This window comes from Solea senegalensis, linkage group LG3 (assembly GCF_019176455.1).
Source record: "Solea senegalensis isolate Sse05_10M linkage group LG3, IFAPA_SoseM_1, whole genome shotgun sequence".
Lineage (NCBI taxonomy): Eukaryota > Metazoa > Chordata > Actinopteri > Pleuronectiformes > Soleidae > Solea > Solea senegalensis.
Genome location: NC_058023.1, coordinates 20,537,093 through 20,559,816, shown reverse-complemented (window position 1 = coordinate 20,559,816; position 22,724 = coordinate 20,537,093). Strand labels below are relative to the sequence as shown.

The following is a 22,724-nucleotide window of genomic DNA, read 5'->3' as shown; positions in this document are numbered from 1 at the left end:
GTTGTTTTAGAAGAGGAGAGTTGTTAAAATGAGAGCTGTGGAGCATTTCATGGAATTGTACTAGGTTTCACAAACAATGAGATACTTAATCTTTTGGCAAATCAGCATCACATTGTCAGAAGTATCAGGACTTTCAAAAGTATACGCAAGAAAATGCATCTTTTCCGCAGAAAGAACCAGGCGGACTTGGAGGAAATCACCTTTGCGGTTTCTCTAGTTTATCATATGAATCCATATGCCATAAGGCGTTGGGGTGCCTTCAGGTGTACGGCCGGCGTTGGAGACGCTAAGAAATAGTTTATGAAGTACACTAATAAACACAGTGAGAGGACTTGGCTCTGCTCTTTATATGCTGTTTATAAACTAAGCCCAACTGGGAGCGCAATTCAGAAAACAATGTACTAAAGCCCAAGTACGACATTAATTGGCATTTCAAATTTGTGATCTGGGTCTTTTGATCTGAAGATCTGCAGCAGTGTGAGGCAGCATTGGTGTAGCAAGCAATGAGTGAGGAATGAATTGACCATCTTTGTGTGAGAGTGGCTGTGATTTGAGCAAGATTGCAGTCAGCTGACTGTTAGTTGATTACAGCTGGGGCAGATGACTACTTTTTCCTGCATGACCTAATGCAAGGTGTCATTTAAAAAGTGAAAACATCCAGTTGGATCTCAGTTTTATACTTCTTGAAATAGTGATAATTTTCTGGATTTTTTTCCCATACGAAATCTTTTTACCTTTTTCCAGGTTTCTTCTCTTTTAAAGGCGACATAGACCGGAAGCTCCAATTAACGCTGCGTTTGTGTGTGTATCTGCGTCATTACCTCGTTTATGAAACCCTAAACCTCTGTATGTTGATGTTGTCATCAGTAAACCTCACCACTCCTCTCACCACCTCCTGGTGCGGGCACTAGTCCGGGCACATCCGGTTGCGTACATTCAACCGCAGAAGAAGAAGAACTACTCTCGTTGTAGCTGCTGAGATGCAGAGCATCCACCGTGCCATAGGGGGAGCTGTGTATCTGAGAGCTGGCCTACCAATTACATACCAATTTATTATCGATGTATTAACAAACTGTTGTGTGGATTCATACTGACATCGTGAAAACGGGGCAGATGACAGTGTGGACTGTGGAGCTGTGACGGTGTGATGCACTGAGACCTGCGGTCACTTCACCACTGATTCCCGAGGAGGCTGCTTGTCTTATCGTCACGATCGGTTCATAAATTTACTGATAAATTAAAAATAAAAGATGATGAACACATGGATTAGAGTGAAAAAATCTGGAGTTATAAAACTTCTTTTAACACGTTGTTGTTATTGTTCCTAATAATATGATCATGAGTCTGCAGGTTTTCTGGCCTGACTTTATTTTAATATTTTATTTATTATATTTGTATACATTGTAATTATAACGATAAGTTAGCTTTATTTGTAAACCACCTATACCCAAACAGTTAGAAATTTGGACTTTGAATTTGAAACCAATGTCATTATTTTCTTGGACAATATAATATAATCCCTGAGTTCTGTCACAGCAACATTTTGTATTTTATAACATTTTTGATGGTTAGCATACAGTATATCAGTGAATGGGAAATCAAGCAAATAGCATCCAAGAAAACAACATAATAACTGTAAAAACACGTATAAACTAATATTCACGGTCAAGTAAATGAACCTTTAAATTAAACATTTTATCCTGTAATTATGTCATTATTCTTTTCATCTTAATATAATATAGCTATACTACTCACTATCATTGGTTTTGACATTCATTTACAAATCCATGGTTTAAAGACCGAACCAAACCTATTCATGAAATCCGCTTGTGTACTGAATCATGGAATCAACAGGAAAGGATGGAGAGAAGAACATGTACACACATATTATGTGCTTTTGTAGTAGAAAAGTATTGTATATCGGTTCCATGAGGACACCATCCAGAAGACACCTAATTGCCAATATATTTTGAAGCACAGACAAATATTTGTATTATTGTTATTACTATTGTTTTGTTGTTACTCAAGGTTGTTTTCTCCTAGATAAACAGAAACTCAGTAAATAATTATTATGCATTCGGCTTCTGAGTTTATTTGTAATTTTATTCATTAATTCACAATAAAAGATATTAGAGTACTACAAGACAGGTTTGGTTGACAAAATGTTACATGAAATGTAGAATTGCATTAAAATGCACTTGCCACCTAATCACATTCAGAATGAGTTTGGTATCATCTTCCCCATCATATTCTTCTTTGTATTCTTCTCTGGTTTTAATAAGATAATGTAGCATTTTGGGATAAAAATGCAAAACAGCAATCCAAAACTTGAGGCCAGAATAGCAAATATTTCAACAGCAACACTGAACTTTCCAGGAGAGCTGACATAGGCTGGGATAAAAGTGATCCAGACTGCACAGAATATCAACATGCTGAAAGTGATGAATTTAGCTTCATTAAAGTTATCAGGCAATTTCCGAGCCAGAAAAGCAAGAATAAAACACAGGATGGCCAGAATTCCTATATATCCAAGTACAGCCCAATAGCCTACAGCTGATCCCAGAGCACACTCCAGGATGATCTTGTCCTTGAGTTCTTGAAAATTCTTCAATGGAAAAGGAGGAGAACTTGTTAACCAGATGATACATATGACAATTTGTATGAGAGTGAAAGCCAGAACGCTGAGTCTCTGCTGTGTAGGCCCAAACCATTTCATCATATTACTTCCTGGAAGTGTCGCCCTGAAGGCCATTAAGACCACCATAGTTTTCCCCAGGATACAAGAGATGCACAGGACAAAAGTGATGCCGAACGCAGTGTGTCGCAGCATGCAGGACCACTCTGACGGCTGGCCAATGAAGCTCAGAGAACACAGGAAACACAGAGTCAAGGAGAAGAGCAGCAGGAAGCTCAGCTCAGAGTTGTTGGCTCTGACAATGGGAGATTTCCTGTGCATGAAAAAAATAAGAGCCACAAAGGCAGTCGTGAATGTTCCAAATAGGGACGCTGCAGTGAGAAGTGCTCCCATAATTTCTTCATATGATAGAAACTCTATCTCCTTCTTCACACAGGCATCTCTTCTCTCATTTGACCAGAATTCAGGATGACACTGCACACAGGTGACAGAATCTGAAAAGTAGAGATGAAGCAGATGTAAGAGATGGAGACAACAGAGAAAAACACTAGATGATAACGATATAATACAAGGTTCATTATATGTTCATTCATTATTCAGTTCAGAGTAGTATGACCCTGAAATTAATATGTTACTGGTTCTCTATAAACCAAGGGACAGGATGGATTTTTATTAAATTTCAGATTTTTACACAATAATATGATGTCAAGATGGTGGCCACCATGACAGATATCTCTCCAGTGTCTATCTCCTGATCACTGTGCTTTTTTGTACCTTTTGTTGTATTTTTCTCAATAGTTGTTACTAAGGTGGGCCACACGGTGATGTAGTGGTTAGCACTCTCGCCTTGCAGCGAGAAGACCCGGGTTTGAGTCCCGGTTGGAACAAGGGCCTTTCTGCATGGAGTTTGCATGTTCTCCCCGTGTGTGCGTGGGTTCTCTCCGGGTTCTCCGGCTTCCTCCCACAGTCCAAAAACATGCAATGTGGGGATTAGGTGAATTGGACACTCTAAATTGACCGTAGGAGTGAGTGTGAGAGTGAATGGTTGTTTGTCTCTAGTTGTGTGTGGCCCTGCGATGGACTGGCGAACTGTCCAGGGTGTACCTCGCCTATCGCCCGATGTAGCTGAGATTGGCACAGCACCCCCCGCGACCCTCTGGTGGAGGATAAAGCGGTTAGATGATGACTGACTGACTGTTACTAAGGTAGAGGCTCTTCCACCCTGTATCACCTGAACACCTCAACCACTGCTGCCCAGCCTTCTGTTCACTAGCTTGTGCAGTGGAGAAAAAGTTGGACAAACTAAGAGCCACACTACAAACACAATTTGAAAGCAGGGACTGTTGTCCTTTGCTGTTCACAGAGCCTTGGGGTGACTGCGCAGCTGACTGGATAAACCAAAGGACGAGTGTGTATTTTTGCTTGCAACTTGCAACTATCCAGTCAATCATATTCATGGATGTAAGCTTTTTCTTTAAATCTCAAAGATGACGATGTGTATGTAGATGCAGATGGCCTGGCCAGGATCAATCAGAGCCAGCTCCCCAGCAAGTACAAAGTATGGCGTTACCAGTTCATACTGTACCCAAGGGTGATGAGGCCTCTGAAGATGAACAAAGTCTCTTCCTCTGAGGCAGACAAGATGGATAGGCTGGCAAATTCATTCATCAGGAAGTGGCTAGGACTGCCGAGATGCCTGTCAGATGTTGGCCTCTTTGGCAGGAACACATTGCAGCTGCCACTGCGATCCATTGGCCTGTGATACAAGCAGGAGAAGGCTAGGATGGTGCTAGAGCTGAGGGAATCCACTGATCAACTGGTGAGAGCAGCTGGTGCCCAGATACGAACAGGGAGGAAGTGGAAAGCCCAGGAAGAGGTCGACATGGCAATCAGCAGGAAACACTGAGCAGAGTCCAGGAGGGTCGAGCAGGCCTTGGGAGGAGTGAGACCCCCCTCTTCTGGTCAAAGGCCTCCAAGGATGAGCGGAAAGCCATGGTGGTGGCAGAAGTGACGAGGACCAAGCAGGGGCACCTTAACATCAAAGTGGTGTTGCAAAGCCAGCAGGGAAGGCTGGATGTCATGGGAAGCCATGGGAAGGTCCGACCTGTGGAAGACCCCCCAAACCAGGCTCAGCTTCCTGATCAGAGCCACCTACGACACCTTACCTTGCAAAGAGGCTGGCTGGAAAGCCCTCATGTGCCCCGTTGAAGTAGGATGCAGGGGCTTTGTTGGGTCCTCAACTATTCGCCTGCTCCACGACATCGGATGCACAGGGGCAGGGCGTAGGAAAGCCATCAAAGAACTGGCGGAGGAGGCAGAGAAAGACAGTCTTCAGCTGTGGCTAAGGAGGAAGGATATGAGTTGGGGGTGACATAACACCCAAGGCCCCAGCTGATGATCCTATTATGTAGTATCAACACTGGACAATACCTGGAGCTTGCATGAATGGAGCCTGGGTTAGTTGAATGTGGCAGTACTGTTTGGGTTGTATAGGGGCAATGTAAACTGGCACTGGGGGGGTGACACTGTGACGCCAGAGCTCACCGCCTGGCCTCCTGGGGATGTATTGGGTATAAGAAGGCAAAACGCTAACAAAGGGACGACCCCCAGAGACGTCTCAGTAGCCATTGCCGGTGGGTAGGTTGAGTGACAGGTTCGGGCCTTAGGCCTTGCAGCAAGTTTCTTGCTTGAGGGGTGTTCAGAGGTGTACACTTGCACCAGGGCACCGGTGGAGGTGCATCACATGTATCTTCAAATTGTACAGCAGTATGTGTGTATTTATGTATGTATGTATGTATGTACAAGAATATGCATGGGCGTATGTATGTATGTTTTTATGTATTTCTGTGCACTACATGCATTGCATGTATGGTTTATGTTTATCTATCTATTATGTATATGTCTTGTATTGCACTGCAGCATGGTCCCCTTTCTGCAACGGGAGACATATAAGTAAACTTTGGCTTGAATTTGAAGAAGACTTATAATACTTTTGTGTCATATCCAGAAAGTTGTGTTAAGTTATGTTTAGTTTTGCCTTCTATTTGTTTTGTGACTTCCTGTTTTATTTTGACATCTCTCTTTCCTCTTGTTTCAGATAACTTGCCCTTCCCCTGTAGTTTTCCCGCCAGTCTGATTATCTTCCCCGCCCTGATTGTTTCCACCTGTTCCCCATTTACTTTGAGTTACATATAGCCTGTGCTTCCCTCTGCCCTGCGTCAGTTCGTCTTGTCTGTCATGCCAGAGAACCCACGCCAATCCATGCCACGTCAATTGTTTGTAAGGTTTTTGCTTTTCTTAGTTGCTACTTTGTTTTGTCCCTTTTTGAGCCATCAGAGTTTTTTCCTCGTGAAGAGTGATTTTGATTTGGCACCTTGCCTAGACCTTTTGTCTCCTCCCAGTGAGTGATTATAATTTGTTACTTTGGCCTTTTGCTTATCTAGTGATTCCTCGATAGAGTGATTTTCTGTTGATACTTTTCCTCCCTTTGAGAGTGATTTTTATTTGTTACTTTGTCCAATAAATTAGAGTATTTTTTGGAAGTTGTCTCTGAGTCGTGCTATTGGGTTCAAGTCCTTGTTCGGTTGTGACATTACGAACTGACCAGCATGAACCCAGCCGACTCAGAACAACTGACAGCGGCCGTTCGCTCCCAGAACACCCGCCTGACTCAGCAGGAGGAGCACATGGCCTCTCTGCACAGTGGCGTGAAGGGGATGGCTAAAAGTCAGGAGGAGTTCAAAGCCTCTATGACAGCCCAAGTTAACCTCCTGGCAAACCAAGTACATCAAGTCCTTGCTCATCTCACAAGGGATCCCTCTCCCTCAGACACCATGACCACACCATCTCCGGCGGATACCAGAGCTTCATTGATCTCAGCTCCCCATGCCACGACTCTTCGCCTTTCCCCCCCAGAAAAGTTTTCTGGTGAGTCAGGAGGATGTCGGGCGTTTATTGTGGACTGTGATATGCATTATGAACACTTGCCCTCAGCCTTTCCTACGGAACGATCGAAGGTGGCATTCATGATCTCCCACCTCACCGGGAGGGCGAGGGCATGGGCTACGGCTGAATGGTCTCGGGATTCAATGATCTGCGGATCCCTCAAGGAGTTTAAACAGGCTCTGCGGAAGGCTTTCGATCCCCTCTCATCCGACCGAGAGAAAGCACGTGAGTTGAGCAACATCAAACAAAATAGAGACTCTGTTTGTGACTATGCTATCCGCTTTCGCACCCTAGCCACGGATAGCGGATGGAATACCACGGCCCTGTATGATGTTTTTCTCAAGGGACTTTCAGATCAAATTCAAGACTTGTTAGTGCCCCTAGATTTGCCTTCTGATCTAGACTCAGTAATGACTCTGGCCATAAGAACAGACAACCGCTTACAGGAGCTACAACGAAGCCGAATGGCCTCTGCAGCTGGTCGTCATCAGGGTCGCGCTGCTGTCACTACACCCAGTTGGCGGAGCTCCTCACGTGCTCCATCACCCATTACCCGGAGGGAGAGGCCATCCGAGGAGGTGGAGGAGCCCATGCAGTTGGGGCGAACCAAACTGTCCACAGAGGAGCGCCGTCGTCGCCTGCAGGAAGGCAGGTGCTTCTATTGCGGACAGCAAGGGCATCTGCTAGCAGCGTGTCCGGCAAAAGGCACAGGCTCACCAGTCGACAGGGGGGTACTGGGGAGACGTTTCTCCTCCACGGAATTCCCTCCTCGAGCTTTAACCCAGACTAAGGTGAGGCATCACAACACCACACTTAGTTTGGAGACTCTCATTGACTCGGGGGCTGATGAAAGTCTCATGGACTGGGATTTTGCCATGAGACTCAAGCTAAAAACAGAACAATTATCTCAGCCTATAGAGGCCAGCGCTCTCGATGGCAGTCTGATTTTTCGAGTGACGCACAAGACTGAACTGCTCACAGTTATCATTGATAACCACTATGAACTTATGCAATTTCATTTATACAACTCTGCCCAGTATCCTCTCATTTTGGGTTTTCCCTGGCTGAAGAAACATAACCCGCACATTGACTGGAGTACTGGGAGGGTCTTGAACTGGGCAGAAGAATGTAAAACCAAGTGTTTAAAGTCTTGTCATAATGTGAAAACTAGTGATAACATTGCCTCTGTTCATGTCACAGACTCTGAAACTCCTGACCTGACTTCGGTCCCAAGATGTTACCACGAGTTGAGTGAGGTATTTAGTAAAAAGAAGGCAACCTCCCTTCCTCCCCACAGGCCTTATGATTGCCCCATTGATTTGATCCCGGGGTCCCCTATTCCTAAGGGTAGACTATATTCCATCTCTGGCCCCGAAAAGAAGGCTATGACCGAGTATATTGAGTCCTCGTTAAAGGCTGGTCTTATCCGCCCCTCTTCATCTCCAGCGGGGGCAGGGTTCTTTTTTGTGGGAAAGAAAGATGGGACACTCCGACCATGTATAGACTATGCACCACTTAATGACATAACTGTTAAGAATCGGTACCCTCTGCCACTAATGTCATCAGCTTTTGATCAGCTTCAGCAAGCTAAGGTTTTCACTAAATTAGACCTCAGAAACGCCTATCATCTGGTTAGGATCAGAGAGGGGGATGAATGGAAAACAGGCTTTAACACTCCTAGTGGTCATTACGAGTACCTAGTCATGCCGTTTGGGTTGACCAATGCTCCTGCTGTCTTCCAAGCAATGATCAACGATGTACTGAGAGACTTCCTGAACCACTTTGTGTTCGTGTATTTAGATGACATATTGATCTTCTCCCCAGATTTAGACTCTCATGTGCATCATGTACGGCAGGTTCTCCAGCGACTGCTGGAGAACCAATTATATGTCAAGACAGAAAAGAGCGAATTCCATGCCGACACTGTATCTTTCCTTGGCTTTATCATAGCCCCTGGAAAGGTGCAAATGGATCCGGCTAAAGTTAGCGCTGTGGCTCAGTGGCCAACACCTGATAGCCGCAAAAAGGTTCAACAATTCTTAGGATTTGCTAACTTTTACAGGAGGTTTATCCGAAACTTCAGTGCCACAGCTGCACCTCTACATGCACTTACCTCTCCTCAGTCTCCCTTTTTGTGGTCCCCTCAAGCTGAGGAGGCCTTCCAGCAGCTCAAAGTGCGATTCACTACTGCCCCCATTCTCACAGTTCCTGATCCCAGCCGGCAGTTTGTGGTGGAGGTGGATGCCTCCAATAATGGAGTGGGGGCAGTACTCTCCCAGCACTCTGAGAAGGACAACAAGCTTCATCCCTGCGCCTTCCTGTCTCATAAACTCTCGCCGGCAGAGAGAAACTACGATGTTGGGAACCGTGAGTTATTAGCAGTGAAAAAAGCTTTGGAAGAGTGGAGACATTGGTTAGAGGGCGCACAGCACCCATTCATTGTATGGACAGATCATAAGAATCTGGAATATATTCGCAAAGCAAAGAGACTGAACTCTCGCCAAGCCAGATGGACATTTTTTTTTAACAGATTTAACTTTGTTTTGTCTTATAGGCCGGGGTCCCAGAACACCAAGCCCGATGCCTTGTCCCGTCTGTTTGACCCCGAGCCTACTGCCAAGGAACCGGAGCCCATCCTACCACTGAACCGTGTGGTAGGAGCGGTGAGTTGGCAGATAGAATCTCAGGTGAAGCAGGCTAATGGTGAGAATCCGACACCTAGTGGTTGTCCGGAGAATCGCTTGTTTGTCCCTGTTGTTATGCGTCCACAGGTGATCCATTGGGCTCACACCGGACTGCTCACCTGCCATCCAGGAGTTAAGAGGACCATGTATGTCATTTCCCAGAGGTTTTGGTGGCCCTCCATGGAGAGGGAGGTTCGGGAGTATGTGGAGGCGTGTTCCATCTGTGCCCGCAACAAGACCTCCTCCAGAGCGCAGATGGGGTTGCTGCAGCCACTCCCTGTTCCCACTCGTCCATGGGCTGAGATCTCACTCGACTTCGTCACGGGGCTCCCGGTCTCTGAAGGAAACACCACTGTGCTCACAGTGGTAGACAGGTTTTCTAAAATGACTCATTTCATAGCATTACCCAAGCTTCCATCTGCCAAAAGAACGGCAGAGATTATGATGACTCAAGTATTTCGTATTCATGGTTTTCCCAAAGACATTGTTTCAGACCGGGGGCCCCAGTTCATATCCAGGTTCTGGAAAGAGTTCTGCAAGCTCATCGGGGCCACCGTCAGCCTCACCTCTGGTTATCACCCAGAAGCCAACGGCCAGACGGAACGTCTCAACCAGGAGTTAGAGACCTGTCTTCGATGCCTGGTGTCGCAGAATCCGGCTTCCTGGAGCAAGAAGCTGGTGTGGGTGGAATATGCCCACAACTCTCTTCTCACCTCGGCAACTGGCATGTCTCCATTCCAGTGCGTCTTCGGCTACCAGCCCCCTGTCTTCTCCGAGACAGAAAAGGAGATCATCGTCCCGTCGGCCCATGCCATGGTCCGGCGATGCCACCGCATCTGGGCAGCCGCCCGTAAGGCACTCCTACGCAGTGTGGACCGCATGAAGAGGGCTGCTGATCGGAGGCGCCTACCTGCGCCTGTATACAAGCCTGGCCAGAAGGTCTGGCTCTCTACGCGGGATTTGCCTCTCCAAGTCGCCTCCAGGAAGTTGGCTCCACGGTTCGTGGGGCCTTTCCCAGTGTCCAAGGTCATCGGCCCTTCCGCTGTCCGTCTGCGTTTGCCCCGGTCCATGAGAGTCCACCCCACCTTCCACGTCAGCCGGGTGAAACCGGTTAAGGAAAGCCTCATGGTGCCCGCAGCCGCACCCCCTCCACCTCCCCAGATGGTCGACGGCGGCCCTGTCTACTCAGTCAAGGCTCTGCTGGCTGTGCGCAACAGGGGCCGGGGCAGGCAGTTCCTGGTGGATTGGGAGGGCTACGGTCCAGAGGAACGATCATGGGTTCCTGCTAGCTTTATTGTGGATCCTGACCTCATCACAGACTTTTACAGACGCCACCCTCAGTTATCTGGGCCGTCAGGTGCCGTCCCTAGAGGGGGGGGTACTGTCATATCCAGAAAGTTGTGTTAAGTTATGTTTAGTTTTGCCTTCTATTTGTTTTGTGACTTCCTGTTTTATTTTGACATCTCTCTTTCCTCTTGTTTCAGATAACTTGCCCTTCCCCTGTAGTTTTCCCGCCAGTCTGATTATCTTCCCCGCCCTGATTGTTTCCACCTGTTCCCCATTTACTTTGAGTTACATATAGCCTGTGCTTCCCTCTGCCCTGCGTCAGTTCGTCTTGTCTGTCATGCCAGAGAACCCACGCCAATCCATGCCACGTCAATTGTTTGTAAGGTTTTTGCTTTTCTTAGTTGCTACTTTGTTTTGTCCCTTTTTGAGCCATCAGAGTTTTTTCCTCGTGAAGAGTGATTTTGATTTGGCACCTTGCCTAGACCTTTTGTCTCCTCCCAGTGAGTGATTATAATTTGTTACTTTGGCCTTTTGCTTATCTAGTGATTCCTCGATAGAGTGATTTTCTGTTGATACTTTTCCTCCCTTTGAGAGTGATTTTTATTTGTTACTTTGTCCAATAAATTATAGTATTTTTGGAAGTTGTCTCTGAGTCGTGCTATTGGGTTCAAGTCCTTGTTCGGTTGTGACATTTTGTTCATCACAATTATCTACATACCCACACAATAACTGGGATGAAGGAACCGAACAGCAAATATACAAAACTATTATTAGATTTTAGGACAGCAGCACTTAATACAAGATGCAAACTTTGATTGTTTTATTTTTGACATTTGATGTGTCACTTTTTTTTGTTTTTCAGTCTGAAATGTAACTTAAATTTTGACAGTGTGTGTGCAATATTGGAGGGTGATTTGATTCTTCATTATATTTATTATTTGATAAATTTGCATTTTTTAAAAAAGACTATCCCACAATAGTTATACAGTAAATTGCTCTCTGAATGTTCTCTTGAACTGTTCTCTGAATGTTATCTTCCAAATAACCAAAGATTTTTTAAAGTGAAGTGAAAAACCTTTGATGGATTATTACTGGACCTGTAACGTTGTTTATTTCTCCTTCTGCACATCTTATACAGTCAAAGCAGCAGACAGGTTTTCCTTTATGGAGAACCTTGCGAGTTCCTGGGTGACACATCTCACTGCAAACTGACACAGGCACCTGCATGAAAAACATGTCTTTGTAAGCATGACTGATTATTCCTTCGTTAACAAAACATTTTGATTAAGTCCAAATTAAACAACATATAATAATATAGATCACATGGTTACTTACCAGTTTTGAGTTCTGTGCAAAAAAAAGAGATTTATTTAGCAGATTCAGCTGTTTGTCTGAAGCTAAAGAAGCATCATAAAGACCAACAGTGACAAAGTCCACAGCACCATGTTCTGTTGGCTGCCAGTTGATAATTTCATACTTTGCTGCTGGGTCTCCATCCTCATTAAAGTAAACCTCATCTCCTTCCTTTGTTTTGAAGTGAATCTTTCTAATGTGCTGTAAAATCTTAAATAGGTAATAATTAATTTAATCATCTGACATACTTTTTTGTTGTTGAAATTAAAAACATGTTTAGGTTTAAAACTCACTGTGAATGGATCTGGCTGCACCTTGTTGTTACATGTTTCATTACAGCCAAGAACACGGTGAAGTGCGTGGGCCACAGCATACACTCCTTTGTAGACATTGTTAAATATAGGCATGAGTGACATATCAGTGAAGCTGTTATGGACTCCAGTCAGATCTTCATCTCCAGTACATTCTCTTTGATTCCCTGATGATGATGATGATGACTTTGACTGCTTGAACTTGCAGCTAAATAATGTCTCCCAGAACTCTGTGAAAAAGTCAGCACTTGTTGAATTGAGTGGTTTCACGTCCAGTATGAACTCTCTCATGCCACTGACATGTGCTTTAGGGATGGACAGGCCTATGGCACCATCCAGAATGTGATGCCTATCTAGTTTCGCAATTTGTGAATCAAAGATCCAGCTTTCACTTCCTACCCACTGGTATCCAGTTAAGTTGTGGTGGGTCAACTCATGCATTAGCACATCCATATCCATGTGGGAGAGGAAAGCAACAATTACCTTGGAGGTGGAAGCCTTGATGATATCAATTATCTTTTGTATTTTTTCTGGTGGATCTGTTCTAAAAACAGCAACAGAATACTCCAGACAGACACCCAGCTGCTGTGCAGTCTCTGTGAATATAGCCATTCCATTATTACCATAATCATTATTGCTTCTAATTGCTCCCACCCAAGTCCAACCAAAGTGCTTGACTAAAAAGGCCAGGGCTCTGCTCTGGTAGTAGTCACTGGGTATCGTTCTGAGGAAGGACGGGTACTTGGTTTTGTCACTGAGACAAGCACAGGTGGCAAAGTAGCTGATCTGAAAGAAAACATGGATTACCTCCAAAGATGAAGAAACAGAAACAAAACAGTCACACTGTCATATCTCCTCTGAGCATTATTATTGTGTATTTTTTTTCTTTTGTTTTTCTTTTCTTATCTAATGTAGTCATTTGAACTCACCCACCATTGGGATATGAAGTGGCCCTATGACAGTAGCTATGGCCATACAAGGAGAAGAGGATTGTTCTCCCATAATGGCCAGCACCTGTGCAGGTCTGATACACGGTGTGTTGGAGGGAGCAGAAGTCACTTCATTACCATTTGCCAGTGCCAGTGCAGCTCTCACACCTCTGGCAATGGAGCCACAGGTGTCATAAATTTTATAGCCCAGAGAAACGGTAGGCAGTAGGTCTGTGGAGTTATTAATCTCCTCGACGGCAAAACGCATAGCCTGGGCAAACTGGAACCCCCTGAAATTCAAACTTAATGCAAACATTAATGAAAAGTCCAGCTGTTCTTAGGTAAAATGTTACATTTGAACAGATTTCCACATTATATAATTTACCTGGTACATTCCAGTGGTGATGGTCTTTGTGTGTAGTTTTCCCGTCTGTTTTTCCAGTTGCTGTGGAAAGAGAATATTCCCCCCAACATGATGTCACCATCCATTAACAGCTGAGGGTTTTCAGGATCTCCTCTTTGTCTGCACAGCAGCTCCTCAGCCTGAGAGAAAGATGCCATCAACAGCAGCTGTAAAAGTGTCCACCCTTGTTCTGGCCACCTCTGTATGGACATCATTGTGTCACAGATATTTAAACCACAAGGAGGCATCACATGAACCTCTGTGTAAATCTGAGTCTGCACTGGTATTTATACATTTTCTGCAAATTAAAATATTAAGATGTTTCAAATCCCTGGACCTGCAAGGAGGGGTGAGAGGAAGGAGGTGCCCACAGTTTGGTGCGATAGCCATGACATAACCTAATCTCTAGGGAATGATGAAAATCATCAAGGCAGGTAAGGTAGATTGAACACTCATCCACTTCATTATCTTTTGACTTTCTTTCAGATTTTTTACATGGTATTTGACAGTGCCACCTCAAGCACACTAGTGTCAGCCTTCCTTCCTTATAGACTAATTTTGTTCATTGAGTATCAAACAAAAATGGAGGGTGATATTTAAACTGTTTTTTTTTTTTGTCCTTTTCATAGTAAATAAAAGCACATGTGTTCAATCTCCAATAATTGTGACACTCAGCAACAAAATTTTATGTCATATTGATTCCCCATGATTGTAGCCTATTAAACCAACCTGAGAGACAATTTTGAAGGCTCAGGAAACCTTTGCAAGTGTTTTGAGTTGATTAGCTGATTGGCATGTGACACCATAAAGTTACAATAGTGAACTTTTTCTTCTAACTTTTTCACCATATTCAAATTTTTGAGATACTGAATTTTGGGTTCTTGTTAAATTTAAGCCAAAATCATCACAATTAAAAAAACAAAGATGTAAACTTCTTCAGTCTGTGTGTATTGAATTTATATAATACACAAGTTTCACTGTTTGAGTTGACTTACTGAAATAACTGAAATTTGAGATGTACCTGTATTAGTAGTTGATGATATCAGTTGTATTGGACTTACTGTAGTACTAATTGTACTTCATGCAGAAGCAATACATTTGGTGTAATCCAGGGTGAAAGTTAAGTTTTAGCAACAAAAATTAGGTTAATTGCCCATCTTTGAAGTGGTAGAGGACAAATTCACTATTTATTTAAAGATTATGAACATTATTAAAAAGGGGAGGATTAGCTACAGAGGAGCTGAAATACAAAATCCAGAACTGTAAGGGTGGCAACGTCCACGATGTGTGGAGAGGACTGAAGCTGTTCGGGCCATGGACAAGTGTGGCCCCAGACCACAGGAGACCATGAATGGGTTAATGAATTCAATATTTTCTTCAATAGATTTTGATCCAGTGCTCTCTTCCTTCCTCTTCCCTCTACACTTCGGACTTCCATCGCAAAACATTTGACTGCCTCCTGCAGAAGTTCTCCACCACCTGCATCTGAACACCAGTAAGACAAAGGAGGTGGTGATTGACACTGAATATCCAAGGTTCTGACATAGAGATGGTACAGAGATTCAGATACCTAGGTGTTCACCTTAACAATAAACTGGACTGGTCCAATATCACTCTATACAAGAAGGGCCAATCTCACCTCCACCTGTTGAGAAGACTGAGAGCCTTCAGTGTGAGTTTGTGGTGTGATGGGCAGGGGGCAGCAGGGACAGAGATAGGAAAAGACTGAACAAGCTGGTTAGGAGAGCAGGCTCTGTCCTGGACAGCCCACTGGACAAACACCACACAGTCATGGCCCTGATAGATTTCAGTGGAAGACTGTGACACCTGCAGTGCAAGAAGGCGCACTACATGGGTAATTTATCAGCACTGCAATCAGATTCCACACAATAATCATGTTCATCACATTAACATCATTATTATACCCGTTTGGTAGTTATATACTTTTTCTATGTGTACATATGTATATTGTGGACTGGACCCGCAGGTTAGGGCCGGGTTCGGGCCGAAAAAATGTGCAAATGAGTCGGGTCGGGTTGGCCTCCGGCTTCCTTTATTCCACTCATAAAACACATTTCTTGCAGGTTGTAAATTATATGTTGTTTGTTGTGAATCATCGCTGTTCATGTGTGGTTAAGAGTAAATCTGGCTAACTGCTTGATGGAGAGTGGCAGACCTGACGCCACTGCGTACGTAACCCCGACACTTTGGGCATGTTAGTGTCATTTTTAGAGCCCTTTTATGATGCTCAGCGTGAACTGGACAGAGACAAAGATCCCACTCTGCATCTTGTGCCACTATGGGCAGAACGACTCAGAACGATACTGCACATCTGGCAGCCGTGTGTCAACGGCATGCACACCGGTTGGGGGAAAAAACGACCAAGTCCATCACCGATCACCGGCCTAAATTGAACCAGTTGTGGATGCTGCCCGCTGACCAAAGGGCAAATGTACCGCAGTATGTGTAGTCCAGTCTGTTCGCTGTGCAGCAGCTGGTAGGAGGACCTGCGGGTCGGGTCAGGTTGTAATTTTCAGGACCGTTGAGAGCTCTACCACCTTCATGTTGCGCAAAGACTTAATTTACCCATCATGGGATTAATAAAGTCTTATCTTATCTATGAGATAAATCATTATTAGTATATAAGCATTTTCCTGTGCTTACTCTGCAGGTACCCATGACTCCTGGGCTGCAGGATCCAGGTCAAGTTGTGAGGCTATTATTATTACTTATTGTCATCATTGTTATTATGCTATGAGTATTATATATATATACAGGGTGTCCATAAAGTATCTTTACAATTTTAAAAATGTATTACAAAGGCAGTTGATATCTTAACCAGATAGAAGGTTAGTGATCACATTGAAATTGTGTGTTTCAGGTATCCTGTTGGTGAAATAGGTACAGTTAAATGAAACCTTAAAAAAGATGTGGCAACCTTTCATGTTTCAGGGAAAATAAACAAACACAATGTGAGAATCTGGGGATCAGAACACCCGCATGTGACTAGGGAAGTTCACCGGGATAGCCCAAAGTGAATGTGTGGTGTGGAATCACGTGCAATCAAATAATTGGTGCATTTTTCTTCCATGAGGCATCAATTACTGCAGATGTTTACCTTGACCTTTTGACTGAATACAGTATGTGGCACCACAACTTATTGACATTCAACCAACAACCATTTTTGTCAGTTTCTCAATCAAATATTTCCAGACTGGTGGATTGGAAGGGATGGGCCAATTCCTTGGCCACCACGTTCACCAGATATCACTCCCTTGGACTTCTTTCTATGGGGTTATGTTGAAGATATCGTGTATTGAACAAAGATACGGGACATTACTAAGTTGAAGCAAAAGATTTCTGATGCCATTGCTACCATTAATGAGGCTATGCTACAGCGAACTTGGCAAGAAATCGAGTTCCGTCTTGATGTGCTTCATGCAACTAATGGTGCCCATACAGAGGTGTATTAAATGAGGTAAAAAACCTTTGACAAACACTGATTAGAATGAAACAAATCTGGTTAAGATATCTTATCATCTGCCTTTGTAATACATTTTTAAAATTGCAATTAATAATTGATATCAGTATAATTTTGCTAACCCTAACCCTAACCCTACTAGTATAAATTACTTTGTAATACAATAACATTATTATGAAATAAAGAGTGCACAAGTAACACTTTTGAAGTCACTGGCACCATGTATGCTTTAGAATTTATTTTGAAATAATTCTAATGGTTTTTAAAACTGGACTGTCTGATTTGCTTTTAAATTGCCAGCGCTCAGAACCCTCAGGTCTTCGGGTCGTTGCCTTCTAATGATTCCAATAGTTAGAACTAAGACCCACAATAAGGTGTCATTTTCTGACAGCAGCCTTTCTGAACACCTGAGGACAGGTAAAGCATAATTTGCCCTACAACTGCTTTCAATCTGCTTCATTTACTGTTTTGTTTGTTTTCTTATGTATAGTTTTTTTGTTTTTTTTGTATTACATTTTAGTTCCCAATATTCATCACTGATTAGTTTTTTCGGATTTTGTCTATACATTTTTTGTATTTTACATTTAATTTATGTATTGGTTACTTGTATATATTTTAAATGTATCTATTGTATTATAATAAATGTATAAATAAATCTACCTCTGCAAACTCATGTATGATGGATTCTGGCCTTTATGATTTCTTCGTTCATAATGAGTTGCATTTGTGTTTTATCTTTGTAAAGTACTTTGTATTTAATTGTATCTGTGATAAATAGTTACAAATATAAATATATGTTTATTATTGATTAATTATGTTGAAAACTGTAGTTAACATACACACGTTTATGGTTTGAGTGCACTCTACAAACTGTCATGAATTTGAAATCAGAAAGTAAATAGCGTTTATTTGTAATTGTTATGAGATTACTTTTTTCACGTACAATACAAGTTTATCTAAAGAATAATGCATTAAAGAAAAATAGTTGCCACCTAATTACATTCAGAATTAGTTTGGTGTTGTCTTCCCCATCATATTCTTCTTTGTATTCTTCTCTGGTTTTAATAAGATAATATAGCATTTTGGGATAAAAATGCAAAACAACAATCCAAAACTTGAAGCCAGAATTGCAAATATTTCGACAGCAACACTGAACTTTCCAGGAGAGCTGACATAGGCTGGGATAAAGGTGATCCAGACTGCACAGAATATCAACATGCTGAAAGTGATGAATTTAGCTTCATTAAAGTTATCGGGCAATTTCCGAGCCAGAAAAGCAAGAATAAAACACAGGATGGCCAGAATTCCTATATATCCAAGTACAGCCCAATAGCCTACAGCTGAGCCCAGAGCACACTCCAGGATGATCTTGTCCTTGAGTTCTTGAAAATTCTTCAATGGAAAAGGAGGAGAAGTTGTTAACCAGATGATACATATGACAATTTGTATGAGAGTGAAAGCCAGAACGCTGAGTCTCTGCTGTGTAGGCCCAAACCATTTCATCATATTACTTCCTGGAAGTGTCGCCCTGAAGGCCATTAGGACTACTATAGTTTTCCCCAGGATACAAGACATACACAGGACAAAAGTGATGCCAAATGCAGTGTGTCGCAGCATGCAGGACCACTCTGACGGCTGGCCAATGAAGCTCAGAGAACACAGGAAACACAGAGTCAAGGAGAAGAGCAGCAGGAAGCTCAGCTCAGAGTTGTTGGCTCTGACAATGGGAGAGTTTCTGTGCATGAAAAAAATCAGCGATACAAAAGCAGTCGTGAATGTTCCAAATAGGGACGCTGCAGTGAGAAGTGCTCCCATAATTTCTTCATATGATAGAAACTCTATCTCCTTCTTGACGCAGGCATCTCTTCTCTCATTTGACCAGAATTCAGGATGACACTGCACACAGGTGACAGAATCTACAAAGTAGTGATGAAGCAGATGTCAGAGATGGAGACACTGAAGAAAAACACTAAGTGTAGGGATGATAATAACATTTTTTGAAATAAGGGCATCATGAAGAAGTGATGGATTATTAAACTTAGGCAGTTGGTAGTGATATATGATAGCATTTGAAATAAGTAATGTTTCATAACTAACTAACAAATGCCAACCTTTAAAAATGTCATGGGTGAACTAAAAAAAGAGTGAATTTATGTATCAAAAGATAAAATAACCAATAGTTTTTATCGAGTATATCCAAAAAAAATGCTTTTGATTGAAACCTCTGAATTTTATGATCACTTTTCTCTCAGCCTTTGTACACATAAATGCATGTGATTTTTAATTTGACAAATAAGGATAAGGATTAATAGTTTAATCCCCTAAAGTTTTTTTGACAATCTGTGTAATCTTTGTGATTGATTTCTATGTTTAACGATATACAATTTGACCCGGATTCTAAAATGAATCCTAACCCATTTGGTATATTGTAATTTCAACAAGAATACCATACAGCAATCATACATTATGTTCACCAGAGGAATCTTCCACTAATTTAGATATATTTTACTGTGTATGATATGTTTGTTTTCTTAAAAGACAACCTCGCAATATTCATAAGTTAAACTGTTCTCTGAATGTTATCTTCCAAATAACCAAAGATTTTTTAAAGTGAAGTGAAAAACCTTTGATGGATTATTACTGGACCTGTAACGTTGCTTATTTCTCCCTCTGCACATCTTATACAGTCAAAGCAGCAGACAGGTTTTCCTTTATGGAGAACCTTGCGAGTTCCTGGGGGACACATCTCACTGCAAACTGACACAGTCACCTGTATGAACAACATGCTCATTATTCTTCTGCTTAAACCAAACATTTTGATTAAGTCATGATTAAAAAACTTCAATACAGGTCACATGGTTACTTACCAGTTTTGAGTTCTGTGCGAAAATGAGAGATTTGTTGTTCAGATTCAGCTGTTTGTCTGAAGGTAAAGACGCATCATAAAGACCAACAGTGACAAAGTCCACAACACCATGTTCTGTTGGCTGCCAGTTGATAATTTCATACTTCGCTGCTGGGTCTCCATCCTCATTAAAGTAAACCTCATCTCCTTCCTTTGTTTTGAAGTGAATCTTTCTTGTGTGCTGTAAAATCTTAAATGGGTGATCATTTAGTTATTATATGACATACTTGTTTTGTTCAAATTAATTAAAAACATGTTTAGGTTTAAAACTCACTGTGAATGGATCTGGCTGCACCTTGTTGTTACATGTTTCATTACAGCCAAGAACACGGTGAAGTGCGTGGGCCACAGCATACACTCCTTTGTAGACATTGTAAAATATAGGCATGAGTGACATATCAGTGAAGCTGTTATGGACTCCAGTCAGATCTTCATGTCCAGTACATTCTCTCTGATTCCCTGATGATGATGACTTTGATTGATTGAACTTGCAGCTGAAAAATGACTCATAGAACTCTGTGAAAAAGTCAGTATTTGTTGAATTGAGTGGCTTCATGTCCAGTATGAACTCTCTCATGCCACTGACATGTGCTTTAGGGATGGACAGGCCTATGGCACCATCCAGAATGTGATGCCTATCTAGTTTTGCAGTTTGTGAATCAAAGATCCAGCTTTCACTGCCAAGCCACTGGTATCCAGTGATGTTGTGGTGGGTAAACACAGGTATTAGCACATCCATATCCATGTGGGAGAGGAAAGCAACAATTACCTTCGAGGTGGAAGCCTTGATGATATCAATTATCTTTTGTATTTTTTCTGGTGGATCTGTTCTAAAAACAGAAACAGAATACTCCAGACAAACGCCCAGCTGCTGTGCAGTCTCTGTAAATATAGCCATTCCATTAATACCATAATCATCATTGGTTTTGATTGCTCCCACCCAAGTCCAACCAAAGTGCTTGACTAAAAGGGCCAGGGCTCTGCTCTGGTAGTAGTCACTGGGTATCGTTCTGAGGAAGGACGGGTACTTGGTTTTGTCACTGAGACAAGCACAGGTGGCAAAGTGGCTGATCTGAAGAGAAAGATATCAAAAGTAAAATAGTGACACTATCATATCTCCACTGAGCAGCAGGTAGAATTATTGTGTTTTTCTTTTTATGAATCTAATGCAGTCATTTAAACTCACCCACCATTGGTATATGAAATGGCCCGATGACAGTAGCTATGGCCATACAAGGAGAAGAGGATTGTTCTCCCATAATGGCCAGCACCTGTGCAGGTCTGACACATGGTGTGTTGGAGGGAGCAGAAGTCACTTCATTACCATTTGCCAGTGCCAGTGCAGCTCTCACACCTCTGGCAATGGAGCCACAGGTGTCGTAAATTTTATAGCCCAGAGAGATGGTAGGCAGTAAGTCTGTGGAGTTATTAATCTCCTCGACAGCAAAACGCATAGCCTGGGCAAACTGGATCCCCCTGAAATTCAAACTTAATGGAAATATATATGAGTAGCCGTACTAGTCATACAGAAACAACAGTCCAGTGCAGTTCTTAGATAAAATGTTACATAAACATATTTCCACAGTATATAATTTACCTTGTACATTCCAGTGGTGATGGTTTGTCAATATAGTCTTCCCGTCTGTTTTTCCAGTTGCTGTGGAAAGTGAAGATTCCCCCCATCATGATGTCACCATCCTTCAACAGCTGAGGGTTTTCAGGATCTCCTCTCTGTCTGCACAGCAGCTCCTCAGCCTGAGAGAAAGATGCCACCAACAGCAGCTGTAAAAGTGTCCACCCTTGTTCTGGACACCTCTGTAGGGATGCCATTGTGTCACAGATAATTAAACCACAAGGAGGCATCACATGAACCTCAGTGTAAATCTGAGTCTGCCATTGTGTTTATACTTTTTTTTTCAGCTTAGAAATTAATATTCATGTTTCATCTCTCTGGACATGAAAGGCGGGGTGAGAGGAGGGAGGTTCCTGCACAGAATGGTTTGGTGAAACAAAGGAGGTTGAAAAACATTCAGGGGGCGCTTATTGTCTTAGCAGCTCAAACATACTTTACCTAAAGTGCTATCATCATAAATGCCATTTAAAGACAATGAAACATCAAATTCATCCTTCTATCAAAAGTTAAAACATAACAAGTAAACCCTTTCTGCTGATCTCCAAGCAGGCTGCTCGTAGCAGCCTGTTATCCTCCCATCAGAGGAAGTGACACCAGAACCTGAGCCATATTAGCTCCAACTAGCCACCTCTGTAAGGAGGAACCTGAGCAACAGACACCAGAAACTATCAACAATCTACAGTTCCTGGACCAACAGACAGCACCTCAAAAGGAAACATTTGCGTCTTTCAAGGACTTGGTAATGTAACTGGGCCTAGCATAGCATCATACGGCTTGGCTTAGCATAAACTGTTTAACCTTGTGAAATGTTATATTGAGCTTACTTGCTTGATGTCCATGCTTCCTGGCTTCTAGCTCTAGATGTGCACACTTCTAACCTGGCACCTCATCCCACAAAAATGGTTAACAAAGAAACACAGCAGCCATTTGGTCAACGAGCAATCTTTGATTCTGCCATCTTGTTGTAGTTTATTTGTCAACTACTATCTTTATTTGTAGTCTACCTCTATCTGACTTGACGTCTTAGTCTGTACACACAATACAATACTGTACAAACTAATAAAAATAATCATAATAAAAATAATAATAACAATGTCATGCACCATCAGTTGTGTTAGTAGTTTTAGTTCAGTGTCACTTTCTGTTTTATTTTGTGTT

The 22,724-nt window shown here is 42.6% G+C and overlaps 1 protein-coding gene across 8 annotated transcripts; it reads right to left on the bottom strand.

Moving 5' to 3' along the window:
• Window positions 1-2,083: 2,083 nt before the first annotated feature.
• On the bottom strand, window positions 2,084-21,799 carry LOC122765734 (extracellular calcium-sensing receptor-like). 8 transcript variants are annotated; one of them, XM_044020120.1, is made up of 7 exons: window positions 21,531-21,799; window positions 21,124-21,421; window positions 20,208-21,005; window positions 19,896-20,123; window positions 11,627-11,772; window positions 4,801-4,937; window positions 2,084-3,129 (listed from the first exon to the last, which is right to left on the bottom strand). In XM_044020120.1, the coding sequence occupies exons 1-7, from the start codon at window positions 21,794-21,796 to the stop codon at window positions 2,216-2,218; spliced, it is 2,787 nt and encodes a 928-aa protein (XP_043876055.1). In that variant the 5' UTR covers window positions 21,797-21,799; the 3' UTR covers window positions 2,084-2,215. The 8 variants fall into 8 exon arrangements, with proteins under 8 accessions (XP_043876055.1, XP_043876056.1, XP_043876057.1 ...); XM_044020121.1 differs by lacking the exons at window positions 19,896-20,123; window positions 20,208-21,005; window positions 21,124-21,421; window positions 21,531-21,799 and adding exons at window positions 11,887-12,114; window positions 12,198-13,022; window positions 13,149-13,446; window positions 13,530-13,792; XM_044020122.1 differs by lacking the exons at window positions 19,896-20,123; window positions 20,208-21,005; window positions 21,124-21,421; window positions 21,531-21,799 and adding exons at window positions 11,887-12,114; window positions 12,198-13,001; window positions 13,149-13,446; window positions 13,530-13,792.
• Between the last annotated feature and the right edge of the window lie 925 nt (window positions 21,800-22,724).

Coding starts and splice junctions, on each gene's coding strand:
- LOC122765734 (XM_044020120.1), bottom strand. CDS start 21,796: ATGCCTCCTTGTGGTTTAATTATCTGTGACACAATGGCATCCCTACAG. Junction 21,422..21,530: donor TCACCACTGGAATGTACAAG/GTAAATTATATA, acceptor ATTTCCATTAAG/TTTGAATTTCAGGGGGATCC. Junction 4,938..11,626: donor CCAGTAATAATCCATCAAAG/GTTTTTCACTTC, acceptor CTCCTCCGCCAG/TTCTTTGATGGCTTTCCTAC.